Source organism: Rattus rattus, chromosome 12, assembly GCF_011064425.1.
Source record: "Rattus rattus isolate New Zealand chromosome 12, Rrattus_CSIRO_v1, whole genome shotgun sequence".
NCBI lineage: Eukaryota > Metazoa > Chordata > Mammalia > Rodentia > Muridae > Rattus > Rattus rattus.
The window spans coordinates 75,759,214-75,775,212 of record NC_046165.1 but is presented as its reverse complement, the minus strand read 5'-3'; the positions used below and the strand labels follow the sequence as shown (position 1 = coordinate 75,775,212).

At 38.9% G+C, this 15,999-nt stretch overlaps 1 protein-coding gene across 1 annotated transcript; it reads left to right on the top strand.

Annotated features, from left to right (window-relative positions):
* The first annotated feature begins 10,708 nt into the window (after positions 1-10,708).
* On the top strand, positions 10,709-15,661 carry Socs4 (suppressor of cytokine signaling 4). Its single transcript, XM_032917648.1, has one exon. It carries the CDS (start codon positions 11,269-11,271, stop codon positions 12,577-12,579), a length of 1,311 nt encoding a protein of 436 aa, XP_032773539.1. The 5' UTR covers positions 10,709-11,268; the 3' UTR covers positions 12,580-15,661.
* The last annotated feature ends 338 nt before the right edge of the window (positions 15,662-15,999 follow it).

Here is a 15,999-nt window from a genome sequence, read left to right as displayed (position 1 = left end):
ATATCAGTGGGCCACTTTAGGTATTTACTGGTTTTGTTTAAAGTGGGGATTAGCCTGTAAAATCTTCCAATGCTAAATGCATCCGAAACTGAGTTCTGCCCTCAGCAAGTCCATGAGCATGTTGAGGGCGATTGATTTTAAACAAGATATACAGAATAATAAATTTGCATAACTAATGCTTAAAAAATAAATCAGTGCGCCCGTAATTCTCATATGGGTACCAAAATTTCCCAAATGAATTATTTATTACCAGTGCATACCTCATTGGTGTGGGAATCTGAATGAACTAAATAAAAAACAATGCCAAGGTCAGAGATTCAATTTCACTGAAATTTAGTTTGCGCTGCTGTGACCACTTTAATACCCTGAGGTTCACAAATAGTGTTGGTCTCAAGAACAATAGATTAGGGAAACAGATATATTAGCATATATTAGCAAAGATTAGATAATATATATAAATAATGTTATATGATCCTACACAGTTATCTAGGAAATTGTAACAGTTTTGCCTACAGAAGAGGCTTTTTGGTGTTTTGTTTTTTAAGATTTTATTTTTAATTATAAAAATGTATGGTAGGGGTGAGTACAGAGCCTGCAGAGGCCGGAAGAGAGCGTCAAATCCCCTAGACAGTTACAGGCAATCGTGAGCTGCAAGATGTGGACTCTGGGAGCTGAATTTGGGTTCTTTGTAAGCACAGCAAGCATTTGTAACTACTGAGCCATCTTGCCAGTCCAGCCCCTAAACTATCCTCTTAATAGAATATGTTCTTGGTATAATAATCATTATTACTATGGAAAATGAGGCTGAAAAAGAGGGTAACAAGAGCTAATAAGGAAAACCAAATACTGAAAAAAAATAACATTTTTTTATCTCTCTCTGAATGTATTATGGATGATGTTAATAGCATACTTATTCTGGGAGTAGATAAAACTTGTATAAACCCAATAACGTATAAAGGAGATATAGTAAAAGTCCCTCTGCTCTTGGCCACCTAGTCCCTCTCACTGAAAACAGTTGCTATTTGGTCCTTTTATTACATTGTCAGTACTAGATTGACTTTGAGCATAGCAAGATGGATTTTATCGATTTTGAATATAATTTCACACATTACATTTTGATCACATTCATCCTCATGTCACTGTCCCCTAACTCTTCCCAGATCCACTGCCCTCCTTAATAAGCTACCACTGTCCGATTTGTGATGCCTGTCTACTCAGGAGTCTAGGGCCATCCACCGGAACATGGTTGCCTCATCCATTAAGAAATCTGACTCTTGGGTTGGGGATTTAGCTCAGTGGTAGAGCGCTTGCCTAGCAAGCACAAGGCCCTGGGCTCGGTCCCCAGCTCCGAAAAAAAGAAAAGGAAAAAAAAAAGAAAAAAAAGAAAAAAAGAAATCTGACTCTTCCTCCCCTAGAAGCCATCACCCGTCAGAAGTTTCTCAGAAGTACCTCTCCACTCCATGCTCGAATGTTAACTGGCCTGATCTTGTGCAGGCAGCCACAGCAGCTGAATTCATGGATTTGATGGTCCTCTCATGTTTGAGAGACAGTTTCACTCCAGTTCTCCCCGACCTCTGGCTCTTAAGAGCTCTCTCTCTTTACCTTCCACAATGGTCCCTTAGTTTTGGGGTACATGTGATTTGAATGCCCCATTTGTGGATGAACACTCCATTGATATTAGTTTTTATACTTTGATCAATGGAGGATTTTTATGTTAACCACCATCCACTCTACAAAGAAACTTCTCTGGTAAGTTCTGAGAGATGTACTTCTCACCTCTGTATAAAGGTAAGAATTGAGAAGGCAATTCCACACCATACCCATTTAGCAAAATAGTAGTCCCGGTTGACCTCTGGGGCCTTTAGTGGTTTTGCTGTTATTTTGTTCAAACAGTCTAACTATGTGGCCCAGGCTGGCCAGAACTCAACTAGGTAGACTGAGCTGGCCTTGGACTCAGCTCAGCCTTCCCATCCTTCCCAGGTGCTATAATTAAAGACATTCTCCACACATCTGGCAATATTCAGGGTTTTATAGGTGAAAAACTGAAAGTCAGAAGTGTTCTAATGCAGCAGCGTCACACACCTTCCATGTCAGACTCCGGCTTTCACTTTCCAGAGCAGGCCATTTCACTACCTCTAGATAAGACTCTTCCAGAAAAGTCGGACGTTAGTAAAACAGAGTTTGACAGGTATTGGTCTCAGACGTGTGTAGTCTATGCGGACCTTAAACTAGATACTCCCACTCCTACGTCCTGGATTACAGATCTGTGCTACCACACATAGCTTTTAAATTTAAAACTTTAAAACACTTAAATCTAGATTCACATTTTATTAGTGTTTGGGTGAAATGTATTACCTACCTTAAATGCAATCATATAATTATTATAAACTAGTAAAAATAATAATCTATAACTTTTTTATTTGGTTTTCGGGGTTTTTTTTTTTTTTGTTTTTGTTTTTGTTTTTTTTAAGCCTAACATGGTGGCTCACACCTTTAATTCCAGCATTAAGGAGGCAGACACAGATGGCTATCTTTGAGTTTGAGGCCAGCCTGGTCTACATAGTTCTAGTACAGTCAGGACTGTGTAAAGAGACTCTGACACCCACCCCTAAAACAAACAAAAAAACAAACAACCTCTTGACTAGTACTTTTGCTTACCTCTTGGTTAAGTTAGCTTAAGGGACTGTAAATTGGAGAGCAGGCCAGAGAGATGGCTCAGAAGTTAAGAATACTGATTGCACTTCTACAGGACTTGAGTTTAATTCCCAGGACAAGTTATGCAAGCTAAACATTCATACACACAAAATAAAATGAAATACATATTTTTAAGAAACTATCACTAAAAATTTATTTTTACTCCATATTTTTAAGGAATCTAAAACTTTAAAACTTTGGTGTTGGAGAGATGGCTCAGCAGCTAAGAGCACTTGCTGTTCTTTTAGAAGACCAGGGTTCAAGTCCTAGCACCTACATCTGATGACTCACTGTTCCAGAAGATGGGACACCCTCTTCTGGCTTCTGAGAGTACCTGCACACATGTGGTACACATGCCTGTATAGACATATAAGTAAGTCTTAAAACAAACAAACAAACAAAGCAAGCTTGTTTAAAGAAACACATTTAACTAAAATGTAATGTGCTTTGTGTTTTATGGTATTTTAGAAGTATTGGAGCTTTTTCAATTTCAGATTTTTTTTTGTTTTATTGTTTGTTTTATTCAGTCAGGCTCCCATGTAGTTCAGCTGACCTTGAACTCCTGATAACCCTACATCCACCTCCCCAGTGCTAGGATATCAGGCCTGTACAACCATGCCTATTATATGTTCAGACTTTCATGGTATATTTTTGTGCAATATATATATCTCCATTAGTGCCTCTTCTTCCTTTTTTTTAAATTTTTGCCACTTGTTTACCTCATTTTAGAAAAGTTGTCAGTAATATTTACTTATTAATCTTAATAAATGTTGAGATGTTATGACTGTATAAAACTGTGTCCTGATTTTACAAATGAGAAAATCAGGTTAATTCGAGTTAACACTTTTTGGTGTTTTTGCAGTGTTAGGTATTGAACTCCGCCTCATCATGCTAAATCAGTTCTCTACCAGTGATCTGGACCCCCTTAAACTTATTTGAATACTCTATACTATCTTGTAATTAAAAATTACAAATTAGGAGGAAAATAGATTTATCCAATTTATTCCGTGTTTTAATAGCATACCTTAAATATTCTGTGTCCTAAGATTCTGTTGCTCTTCCTCTGAGGAGGCTTGGTTTTGCTGGTGGTTAGGGCTGTGGGCCAGGGTTGAGCATTTGCAGATTATTGGCCTCTTATTCAAGAATTTAAAATCAAAGCTCACACAGGTTTGTGAGAATAGCAAGGAAACCGTTTAAACAAAGCAATAGAAAAGATCCTAATGTAGTGTTAGAGAGCAGTGGGTCTCATGAGCCAAGGCACTCAACAGCCCAGTTACCATTCAGGACTTCCTCTATGAGGTCAGCACAAAGAAGAATTTGTTATAAGGCTATAGTGGGGTGATATCCTGTTTTGATTGTAGCTCATAAATCATTTTTCTACTGTTGCTTCTTTCCATAATGCATCCGATTTAATAAAATGCACACCCAAATGTGCATAGACACAAGAGAGTAAATAGGAGAGTCTAAAAATTTACTAGACACAGTTTTGCTTTATTGTACTTGTAGCTAAAGTCGGTTTACACTGCATCAGATCCAGGATGTACTGCAAATACATCGGAATAAAAACTGGTCCTTGGTCCTTATGGGAAGAGAGACCTGCATCGCTGAATGCTGACTGGGAAAGGGTGTAGGTGTATAGGTTGATACAGGTTGGGGTCCTTGTTGTTAGCAGTTGCTAGGTGCATTGCTCAGAGAAGGGTATGCTCACAGTACCTGCAGAAAGAGCTACACTGCTAAGTGCATTATGAGACGATGGGTGTGTGTGTAACATAAACCCAGGTAGAGTCCCAGGTCTAAACTACTTACTCCCTGGACTTCCCTGGATCCCGTTTGCTCCCAGCCATTAGTGCTCTGGTTGACCTTTACTCCAGAGTAGCTGACTTCAGTTGGTAAATGTTTTTATCTCTAGTTCGTAAGTTCATCCAATGTATATTCATTTTAATGTTTTCCAAATTCTGTTCTACAAAAGGTATTTTTGGCACATACAGGGATCTGTGCCCTAAGCAGCTTTCTTTACTGAAGGGCCACTGGAAAGCTCCATTAATGTGCATGGTCGTCTTTCAGAGGGCACTTCTCAAACTTGCTTAACAAGGAGACCACCACCCTTTCTTCCAGAATATTTTTGTGTGTCAAATTATTCCATTTTGACAAATAGTAATTTTACACATTTATGGACTTACAGTGTCATTCTGATGGACATATACATAATGATTCATTCAAAAGTTAACATAGCCTTTGTAGTAAGAAAATTAAAGCTTATCTTAGCATATTTTTAAATACACACTACTGTTAGCAGTTGTCACCACACAGTATGATGAAGCACTGAAGCTTCCTCCTACACAGAAGTTCAGAGTTATTGTGGAATTTTCCCAAGCTGTGCTTGGAAAAGAGAGTGGAAGAAGAGGGAAAGGGGAGGAGAGAGCTGAGGGCTGGTATTAACGTCCTGTTTGCAGCTCTCCTGTTTGTTTCTTTGTTTTTTGTTTTTTTGTTTTTTGAATTATCATCCAGTTCATCCTTGTGAACCATAGCTAACTATTTAAAGGATATACTTTTAAGTGCTTAGTAGAAAATAAATGTAAATTTAACATTTTTTTTTGCTAGAAAATTAAAAAATAATTTACTAGGGGGAAACACTAGAGAATGAAAAGCTTTTCTTCATCTGAAACAGTTTTTTCATGTACAACCTTTTTTGATGTAATATTCCAAGGAATTCCCCTGTAGTCTACTAATTCCATTACTGAAGCCCAATTGTTTATTCATCATTTAACTTAAATAGCAAACTATAATCTGAATGTTTTGGTGGGATTTGGGGCAGGTGGTTGCAGGTAAACACGGAGTCATACATTTTTTTTGGATAGGTCACAAGACTGAATCGCTATCACAATAATAATGTATTTATGAATTATTATATAGAATTACTCGGGGTTGGGGATTTAGCTCAGTGGTAGAGCGCTTGCCTCGCAAGCCCAAGGCCCTGGGTTTGGTCCTCAGCTCCGGAAAAAAAAAAAAAAGAATTACTCTTTAAATCATCGCATTTACTTTAGGGTAATACTTGAAATTAGAAATCTAGTCTTAAGTGTATATTAGCATTGTAGGCATAAGTAGTTCAATAAATAATTTATATAACACATAAAAACATTATTATCCTACAATATAGAAAATACAAATTAGTTTTCCAGATGTTTAACCCTTTCATTATTAACTTTTATTTTCTGTAAAACTCTTGGGTTAAAATTACCTTCCTAGCCTTACTCAATAAAAATATTAGTTAAATCTTTTGTTAGTGAAATTAGCAGGTAGACACTGATTTTTCTCCCACTGTCATGCCAGTTGAATGTGGAAACTTGCTTTCTTGAAGTGGTGCTTATGTAAACTTGCTTTTTAAATATTTGCTTCTTACTCATTAAGAAATAATGGCTTTCTTTTCAAATGTCATTGTTGATTCCCCAGGGCTGTGTATAACATGACTCCCTTCATAAAAAATTAATATTGAATCAGGATCCAAAGCAGCTTCTCCAAATGATTCTTTTCTCTCTTTAAAAAAGAAAAAGGAGGGGAAGTTTCTCTATAACTATTAACCATTTCCAGTTTGTTAACATCTCTCCAATTCCTGCTTGATTTTTTTTTTACTGCACAAAATTGGTGATAAAGTCTCCCAATCATTCTATATCTCTTCTTCCTCTGTACGAAGTTTTGTTTAAATTCCAAGAATTTGCTTGGAGTAGAGCACTTATCCACCATGCATGAAGCCATGGGTTCTGACCAGCAGCAACCTTGTAAGAAGTAATGATCAAGACAATAGAAGAAACTGAAAAAATGAATGACTGGCTCTTTGGAGCTGTATTAGTCAGTGTTCTATTGCTGTGAAAAGTCACCATGACAATAGCAACTCTTATAAAAGAAAGCTTTTAATCGGGGCTGGCTTACAGTTTCAGAGGTTTGATTCATATCAAGATAGGGAACGTGGCAGCATGCAGGCAGACGTGGTGCTGGAGAATAGCTGAGAGTTCTATATCTGGATCCATTGGCAGGAAGAGAGGAAGTCCACTGGGACCTGACTTGAACTTTTGAACCCAGTGACACACTTCCTCCAACAAGACCACACCTCCTGCACTGCCTGGTTTTGTGTGTCAACTTGACACAAGCTGGAGTTATCACAGAGAAAGGAGCCTGCCTTGAGGAAATGCCTCCATGAGACCCAGCTGTAAGGCATTTTCTCAGTTAGTGATCAAGGGTGGCAGGACTCAGCCCATTGTGGGTGGTGTCATCCCTGGGCTGGTGATCTTGGGTTCTATAAGAAAGCAAGCTGAGCAAGCCAGGGGAAGCAAGGCAGTAAGTAACGTCCCTCCATGGCCTCTGCATCAGCTTCTGCCTCTGGGTTTCTGCCTGCTTGAGTTCCAGTCCTGACCTCCTTTGGTGAGGAACAGCGATGTGGAAATAGCTGAATAAACCCTTTCCTCCCCAACTCGCTTCTTCCTCATGATGCTTTGTGCAGGAATAGAAACCCTGACTAAAACATCTCCTAATCTTTCTTTTTTAAATAATACCACTGTCGACTGACCTAGCATTCACAGCACCACGGGAACCGTGCTGTTGAGGACAGGATGATTGGATTGTTACGTTTTGGAGCTAGTTGTGGCAATGCACAACTTTAATTCCAACACTTGGGAGGCAGAGGCAACGGATCTCTATGAGTTCAGGGCTAACCTGGTCTGCATAGTGAGTTCCACACTAGTCAGAGCTATATAGCGAGAATGTCTCAAATATAAATACTTTTAAATGAATTTGGGGTCCTAGGGATGTGCTTCATTAAAAGAGCATGTGTGAAACCTCGGTTTGATCCCAAACACCCACAAGTCTAATGAGACTCGTGAAACATATTAGAAAACTCTCTCCCATGTCTCTAAATGGGAAGATACAAGAGGTTTTTTTTGTTTTTTTGGTTTTTTTGTTTTGTTTTGTTTTGTTTTTTGGGGTTCTTTTTTTCCGGAGCTGGGGACCGAACCCAGGGCCTTGCGCTTCCTAGGCAAGCGCTCTACCACTGAGCTAAATCCCCAACTCCACAAGAGGTTTTTTTGATATTGTTTCAACATGATACATTGTTTGCTTTGAGTATTTGAGGTAGGACCTTCCTTATATAGCCCTGACTGACTTCAAACTTACTCTGTACCCAAAGATAAGCTTCAACTCCTGATCCTCCTCTCTCTGCCTCCCAAATACTGGGAGTACATTTGTGCTAACATGTGCTGCCCTATCATGTGCTGCACGCATGATGATTTGTTTCTCTTTCTGTACAGTGGAGGACATTCTGAATGTCTTTTGCAGCATGACTTGAACAACCCAACTATCTTTTTCCGATGTGACCTTACTGCAGGAAAGGACTTTTCTAGTAGTTGTTAAGAGGTTACCTATGCTACGGAGTAGACTATTAAAATCCTGTGTGCTTAGCAGCTTTGGAGAGTCACTTGTTAGCTCAGTAAAGAGTGAAATTAAAACACTCGCCATTTATACTTCAAATACTACAATCCAAAAATCCATCCCCTTGTCATACCAACAATGGAGTACAGAGTAGGACAGGAAGAGGCTGGCCTGACTGTGCTGCATTTGGAGCTCCTACTTTTCCCTCAGGCACATTTCCAGATAACAGTGAGCTATAGAACCAATTTCTCATATTTTAATTTCTAGGAAACAAAAAATTTCAAGGTAACTATTGTACATTGAAAACTGTAGGGGTTGGGGATTTAGCTCAGTGGTAGAGCGCTTGCCTAGCAAGCGTAAGGCCCTGGGTTCGGTCCCCAGCTCCGAAAAAAAGAAAAAAAAAGAAAGAAAGAAAGAAAGAAAGAAAGAAAGAAAGAGAGAAAAGAAAACCGTAACAGTTGCGTGATACTCTGGACCATACATTGATACAGCAAAAATCACTTTGTAAAATGATGATTTCTAGTCTGACATGAAACCTTCCTGTAGTCTTAGCATTCGGGAGGCAGGAGGATTAAGACGTGGAAACCACCTGGGCTGCATGGTAAAAAAAAAAAAAAGGGTTGGGGTGTAATTCAGTAGTAGAGAGCTTCCCTACCGAGAACAAAGCCCTGAGTTCAACCCCCAGAACTCAGGGGTGTGTGTGTAGTAGGGTGAGGGTGACTCCTCAGAGTTGTCGTCTAATCTTGCTCTATCATTCTTTTGGTGACTTTCCCAAACATTGTTTCCCCCCAAGATCTTTGACCTTGGCCTGTGTGTATTGTGTGTCTGTTGGCCTGCTGCAGCCTAGCGGTTCAGATCGCAGCTCATCCCTACCAAGTCCTGAGGACGCCTCCTCTCCAGGCTGCAGGTCTTCTTGATTTGGACTTACATTCCACTGTTGGAGAACAGCCTATCTGTTATAAAGTAAAACGGATGATAAGTGTGAAAGTTTATTTTGTCCTCTCCTTTGCTTGATGTGTTAGCCAATTTTCCTCTACAGAAACTGGCTTTGCAGTGTTGTTGAGAACCATTTTTATCAGTAGTCCTTTCCAATGCTCTCCTTCTCAGAGTTACTTCAACATAAACTCAGTCTCCCTTGGGACCAGAAGGGTTTTACATTTTGTTTTCTCAGATTTTGGAATTTTTACACATATATAATGAGGTGTCTGAATGAGCCCAAGTCTAAGAAATTCATTCACGTTTTATGCACACCTTACATACATAAGATGATAGTAATTTCACACAGCAGTTTTAAAGATTTATTTATTTCATGTATGTGAGAACAGTGTTGCTGTCTTCACTAGAAGAGGGCATCGGATCCCGTTACAGATGTTTCACACAGCATTTTTAATGTGCCCATGTTTTGCCTGCAGCCAACCACGTGGTGAGGTGTGGGATCTCCCACTGGTGACATGAAACACTTTAAAATTATTTGAGAATTTATAGTAGGGATCCTCAAACTATCTTCATTATTTCTAGAATTCTAGGTTTTTAGAATAATGTACTGTTTAGCAGGCTCCTTGACTGTGGAAACTCATGTCCCTCTCTCTGAGGAAAAAATCCTGTTGAATATAATGGCCGTACGAAGTGATAATGTGGCTTGAAAATTTAGGTAAAATTAGGATTTCATTTTAAAATGTACTACTTTGAAAATGTATTCATCTTTAACCACATTACGTGGCTGTTAAGATTTTTAATGTTCTAAAATTAAGAAATGTAATCATAATTAGCATTCAAGTGGCTGTTTTTTCTCAGATAGAAAATTCAGCTTTTATATGCAAAATATTTGGAATTATAAGACTGTGACTCTCGGGCTGGAGAAATGACTCAGCGGTTAAGAGCATTGACTGCTGTTCTTCAGGTCCTGAGTTCAATTCCCAGCAACCACATGGTGGCTCACAACCATCTGTAAAAAAGACTGTGACTCTCAATTCCTAGCTTAACTTTTGCTTCATTTAAAAATAAAGTGGGGCTAGAGAGATGGCGCAGAAGTTAAGAGATTTACTGCTCTTGAAGAGGACCTTGGTTTGGTTTCCAACACACACACCAGGAGGCCCACAACCGCCTATAGTTACAGTTTGAGGGGACCTGATACCTCTAACCTACTCTGGAATCTACATGCACATGGTACACGTAAACACACTAACACACAAATAGAATTTAAAATGACCAAAAAGTTTTTAGAAATAGTTACGCAAATCCATTATAAATTCTAGTGTGTGTAGCCAAGGAATGCCCTGTAGAAATTTACCTGCTTATTTTCAAGTGATCAAGAATGTAAGAGTAAAACGAGAGTAAAATACATCTAAAAGCTGCATAGATTGATAATGATGTAACCACTTATTGAAATTAATTGGCAAAGCTCATTTAGGAATATTTACTTGGCATTCCTATTGCTCAGTGGTAATTATTTACTTAATAAATTCTAAAAACTTTACAAATTAAAATTGTTCTTGTTTGAATCAGTAGAAATGGAAACAAGAGAAGAAACAATACAGGTATTAGTTCTCAACCACTAGCTCATAGATTTGTAACTATTCTTAAGAATTCACTGGCCTGTTGCGAAATAAGAAAACTAAAGTGAAAGTCAGATAAAATGACACATGCCTGCAATTGTAGCATAGATTTGGGGTCAGGAGAAATGCTGCAAGTTTAAGGCGAGCCTGGGCCACATAGAGACCAATAAGAGAAAAATAAGGGAAGGAGAAATAGGCCTAAGGCATACTGCAAAATTGGGAATTAGTTCTATCCAAGCTTGTCTTATGGCTGAGGGAGGACACATACTGAAAATTAGCTAGGACAAAGGAATCCATTATCTTGCCTCCATAGTACTAGATAATACTATCCCAATATGGTAGAGCAGTACATTAAAGTGGGAACAAGACTCCTGGGGCTACCCTGCAGCATGGCCAGGACTCTTTCATGGGCCAATTAGGCTTTTCATCTTGTGTCCAAGGAAGACTTAACTTACAATCTAGCGTAGGTGAACAGGTTGCTAATGACTTCCTTTTTTCTTTTTCTTAGATCCGTCAAGAAAGTGCCCAGAAGAAACCTCCACTCAGAAAATCTGAAAACACAGTATTTATAACGCTGGAAATTGTAAAGAATTCGTTTAAAATGGCTGAAAACAATAGTAAAAATGTAGATGTGCGGCCTAAAACAAGTCGGAGTAGAAGTGCTGACAGGAAGGACGGTTATGTGTGGAGTGGAAAGAAGTTATCTTGGTCCAGAAAGAGTGAGAGCTGCTCTGAGTCTGAGGCCGTAGGTACTCTTGAGAGCGTTGAAGTCCCTCTGAGGAGCCAGGAAAGGGAACTTAGCTGTTCGTCCATTGAGTTGGACTTAGATCATTCCTGTGGGCATAGATTTTTAGGCCGATCCCTTAAACAGAAACTGCAAGATGCCGTGGGGCAGTGTTTTCCAATAAAGAATTGTGGTGGTCGCCACTCTCCAGGGCTTCCATCTAAAAGAAAGATTCATATCAGTGAACTCATGTTAGACAAGTGCCCTTTCCCACCTCGATCAGACTTAGCCTTTAGGTGGCATTTTATTAAACGGCACACTGTTCCTCTAAGTCCCAGTTCAGATGAATGGGTGAGCACAGACCTGTGTGAGAGGAGACCGAGAGATGCTCAACTGAAACGAAGAAACACAGAAGACGACCTACCCTGTTTCTCACATACCAGTGTCCAGCCGTGTGTCATAACTACCAACAGTGCTTCATGTGCAGGTGGTCATGTGACTGGTTCCCTGATGAACTTGGTCACCAACAACAGCATGGAAGACAGTGATATGGACTCAGAGGATGAAATTATAACACTGTGCACAAGCTCCAGGAAAAGGAACAAGCCCAGATGGGAAATGGATGACGAAATCCTGCAGTTGGAGGCACCTCCTAAGTTCCACACCCAGATTGATTACGTGCACTGCCTTGTCCCAGACCTCCTCCAGATCAGTAACAACCCGTGCTACTGGGGGGTTATGGACAAATACGCAGCCGAGGCTCTGCTAGAAGGAAAGCCAGAGGGCACCTTTTTACTTCGAGATTCAGCCCAGGAAGATTATTTATTCTCTGTTAGTTTTAGGCGCTATAGTCGTTCTCTTCACGCTAGGATTGAACAGTGGAATCATAACTTTAGCTTTGATGCCCACGATCCTTGTGTCTTCCATTCTCCTGATATTACTGGGCTCCTAGAACATTATAAGGACCCAAGTGCCTGTATGTTCTTTGAGCCACTTTTATCCACTCCGTTAATCCGGACTTTCCCCTTTTCCTTGCAGCACATTTGCAGAACAGTTATTTGTAACTGTACAACGTACGATGGCATCGATGCCCTTCCAATTCCTTCTCCTATGAAATTGTACCTGAAGGAATACCATTACAAATCAAAAGTTAGGCTACTCAGGATTGACGTGCCAGAGCAACAGTGACGTGGAGAGGTTAGAATGTCCACCTGCGAACATAGGTTCATTCAATAGTTTATTTTTCTTATGCCTCTTTGAATTTTTGTACAAAGGCAGTTGGAATCCAAAATAAAACCGTGCCCTAAGTTTTAATTCCAGATCAATTTTTTTTTCTGATACACTTGTTATATTTTAAGCAGGTGATTCGTTTTTTGTTTTTACCATGTAAATTGTATACTTTTCCTTTAATTTGCATATGGTCCAGGCATATTTGCAATTTCAAGGCATCAAGTACACATTTGAATATTCTGTATTTTTTTAAACAATCTTATGCTCTTTCCTACGTGTGAAATAGTTTGCTAATCTATGCTGTCAGTGTTCTTGTCTGACAGAATGGTTACCTATCCTCTTTATTTTGAAATTCTTTAGTAAAGATGAGCATTATAACCAACCCATTACAATGTAACTGATTTTTGTCATTTGCTAATAGGAATGTTAAACAACAAAATGATTTAAAATGGAGCTTAACATATTTTCCTTTTAAATATTAACTAAAACAAGTTTGTTTGCTTGCTTGCTTGTTATTCTATGAGAAGAGAGAATGCTCTGTCCCAGAGGTGTTATTTGTTCTGCAGTATGGCAGGATCATCAGTTAATCCAAATACAGCATCCCCTTAACCCAGAGGTGAACGTAATTTGTGTTTTTCTTACTGGAAGCTTTACAAAGCAAAATAGCAGTGTTAGAATCTGGGGGTTGCTAAGGCAACTAGTTTCTCTCTTAATTTACGGACTGTTGCATCTACTTAGCTCTTTTTTAGGAGCTCTGGTTCCCAGGTGAAAATGCATGGCTTCTGAACAGCGCCTGCATCCACCAGGAACAGAACACTGAAGAGTTTCTCATTATTTTAAATTGAACTTAAATAAAGACGCAAACGAAAACACAGCTCAATGTTTAGGAACTTACTATTGCTTTTGGTATTTACATCCTAAGCACTCATTTCTGTCTTCAGAACTCACGTATTTAATGTGGCGTGGCCATAGCTCCGTGATATGAGGTCATGGGCCTACAGTAACCAGACAGTGAGGGGTGCCCTGGTCCCTCTTCAGGGACTGACTTTGACAGACTGCCAGTTTTTCTTGTGCTGAGCTATCTGCCTCTTTTAAATATTGTACTAATTATTTTACTTATTTTTTTCTGTGTGTGATGGTGTCTCTCCATGTAGGCTGACCTCAAATTTGAGCTCCTTCAGCCTGAATTTCGGGATTACAGGTTTGAGCCACCATGAACAGCTAGTAATAGATGGGCTTCTTTCTTTCTTTCTTTCTTTCTTTCTTTCTTTCTTTCTTTCTTTTTCCCCTTCCTTTCTTCCTTCCTTCCTTTCTCTTTTTCTTTGTTGTTGTTGCTATTTGCTTGGCTTGGTTTGGATTTTGTTTTTTTTTTTTTTTAAATCAGGGTCTCACTATGTAATCCTGGCTATCCTGGCTATCCTGGCTATCCTGGCTATCCTGGCTATCCTGTAGCTTGCTGAGTAGACCAAGCTGTCATCAAACCCAGAAATACTACTGCCTTTGCCTCCCAAGTATTAAAGGCATCCGACACCATGCATGGCTAATAATTCCTTCCTTTCTTCCTTCTTTTCTTTCTTTGTTTTTTGATAATTTATTTCTTGATGTAAGCTCAGCTCTATTAGAATATTTGCTTCAACCTGATTGAAAGAACATTAGCTCATACATTTCTGAGTGAGAACAAATGTTTCTCGTTGTCATGGTGATGCATGCCTCTAATCCTAGCATTGAAAACCAGAGGGGCAGGGATTGCTGCAAGCTTAAGCCAGTCAGAGCTGTATGCTGAGAATTTGTCTCAAAAAATAATTCTTTTATTCCTTGTTGTATATATGTTAAAGTTGTCTTTCCTGGTCTTGAGGAGCTGTTAATGTAAAACCATTCTTTAGCAATAGCTTTTACTGATTATAGCAGTTCATGCCTGTATTCCCAAAACTTGGGAGACTGAGGCAGAAGGATCTACATGAGTTCTGGAATAACCTAGGCTACAGAGTGAGACCCTATCTCAATATCCCTACCCCAAAGAAACGTAATCGCTTTAAAGTTTTCAACAATTACAGTTAAGTGGGAAATTACCATTGTCTTCTAGAGTTTTTCTCAGTGGTCTAAAGATCGTATTGATCTCTGTGAGGAAGCTGCTCACAGAGAGCTGTGACGAGGCTCAGGCTGTGAGCACCGGTGTCAGGGTGACCAGTGTCCAGGACGACGCTGACCTCCCGACAGCAGACAGCAGACAGTCCCGACTACCTCATTCTGTTGCGGCTCTTGTAGTTACTGAGATGCTCATCTTATTAACCAGTGTAACATTTCCTAAGTGTCCATCTTTGATGAAAGAAAATTTATAATATGGTAAGACTCAGAATTACAGCTCTATATCAGAATTTGATAAAACCTTCTGTTTCTGTGAAACAATAATTTTTAACATTTTTCTTTTAAAAATAACTTTTTATCAGTACAGAACTATCTAAAGGATGACTAGCTTATGAATATTCTGTTAAAAGGTAGTTTTGTAAAGAAAAGTGAAATATGTCTTTTATAGTAGTAAAACTAGTATTTATATGAAAGTCAAAATCCGTAGCTTTTAATATACTTCAGACTGATTGCTTATGATATATTTTCTCTGGCTTTTTTATTCTTTTCAATTTCGAGGTATTAACAACTTAATATTTTCAAAATACTGCCATATGTGTAGCTTTGAACTGTGTATTAAATGAGGATGAGAGAGAGACCTGTATACTCTGAAATGCTTTGTATCTTTCCTTTGATACTTACTACAATAAAAGAAATTTGGAAAGTAGAGATATATAAAGACTTGGGAAGAGAATTTTTTAATGTGAAGGAAAGAGAAGAGAGTGACAAAAAATTTAAGGATTGGAATTTAGAGAAATTATACACATTCACTGTGTTCTTGTGATGAACATCAATATTCAAAAACTATTTACTGAGTTAAATAGCTAAAATGCAACTAATTTATGCCAAATGAGCATAAATAAATTTTAAGAAGTATGCAAGGAAGTCTAAATTAAATAAAAATGTTAAAACTCTTTAGTTGAATTTGGAACATTTGAGTGGTAGTGATTCCAGTTGACAAAGTGTCTAATGCAGGGCTGGATACCCACGTCTTTCATCCCAGCACTGGGGAGACAGAGGCAGGCAATCGCTCAGAGTTGAATGCCAGCCTGATCTACATAGCGAGACCCTGTCTCAAAACAAAAAACGAGAGAAAGAAGAAAGAAAAGCAGTTGAAAGAAAAGCAGTTGGTATGGTGGAAATGTGTAGAGTTTATTTGAGAGAGAGGATGGAGCTAAAAGAAACAAGATAAACTATTAAAATTAAGAATTTAGGGGGCTGGGATTTAGCTCAGTGGTAGAGCGCTTACCTAGG

Bases quoted from the DNA above. Each gene is read 5' to 3' on its own strand.
- Socs4 (XM_032917648.1), top strand. From the start codon at position 11,269: ATGGCTGAAAACAATAGTAAAAATGTAGATGTGCGGCCTAAAACAAGT.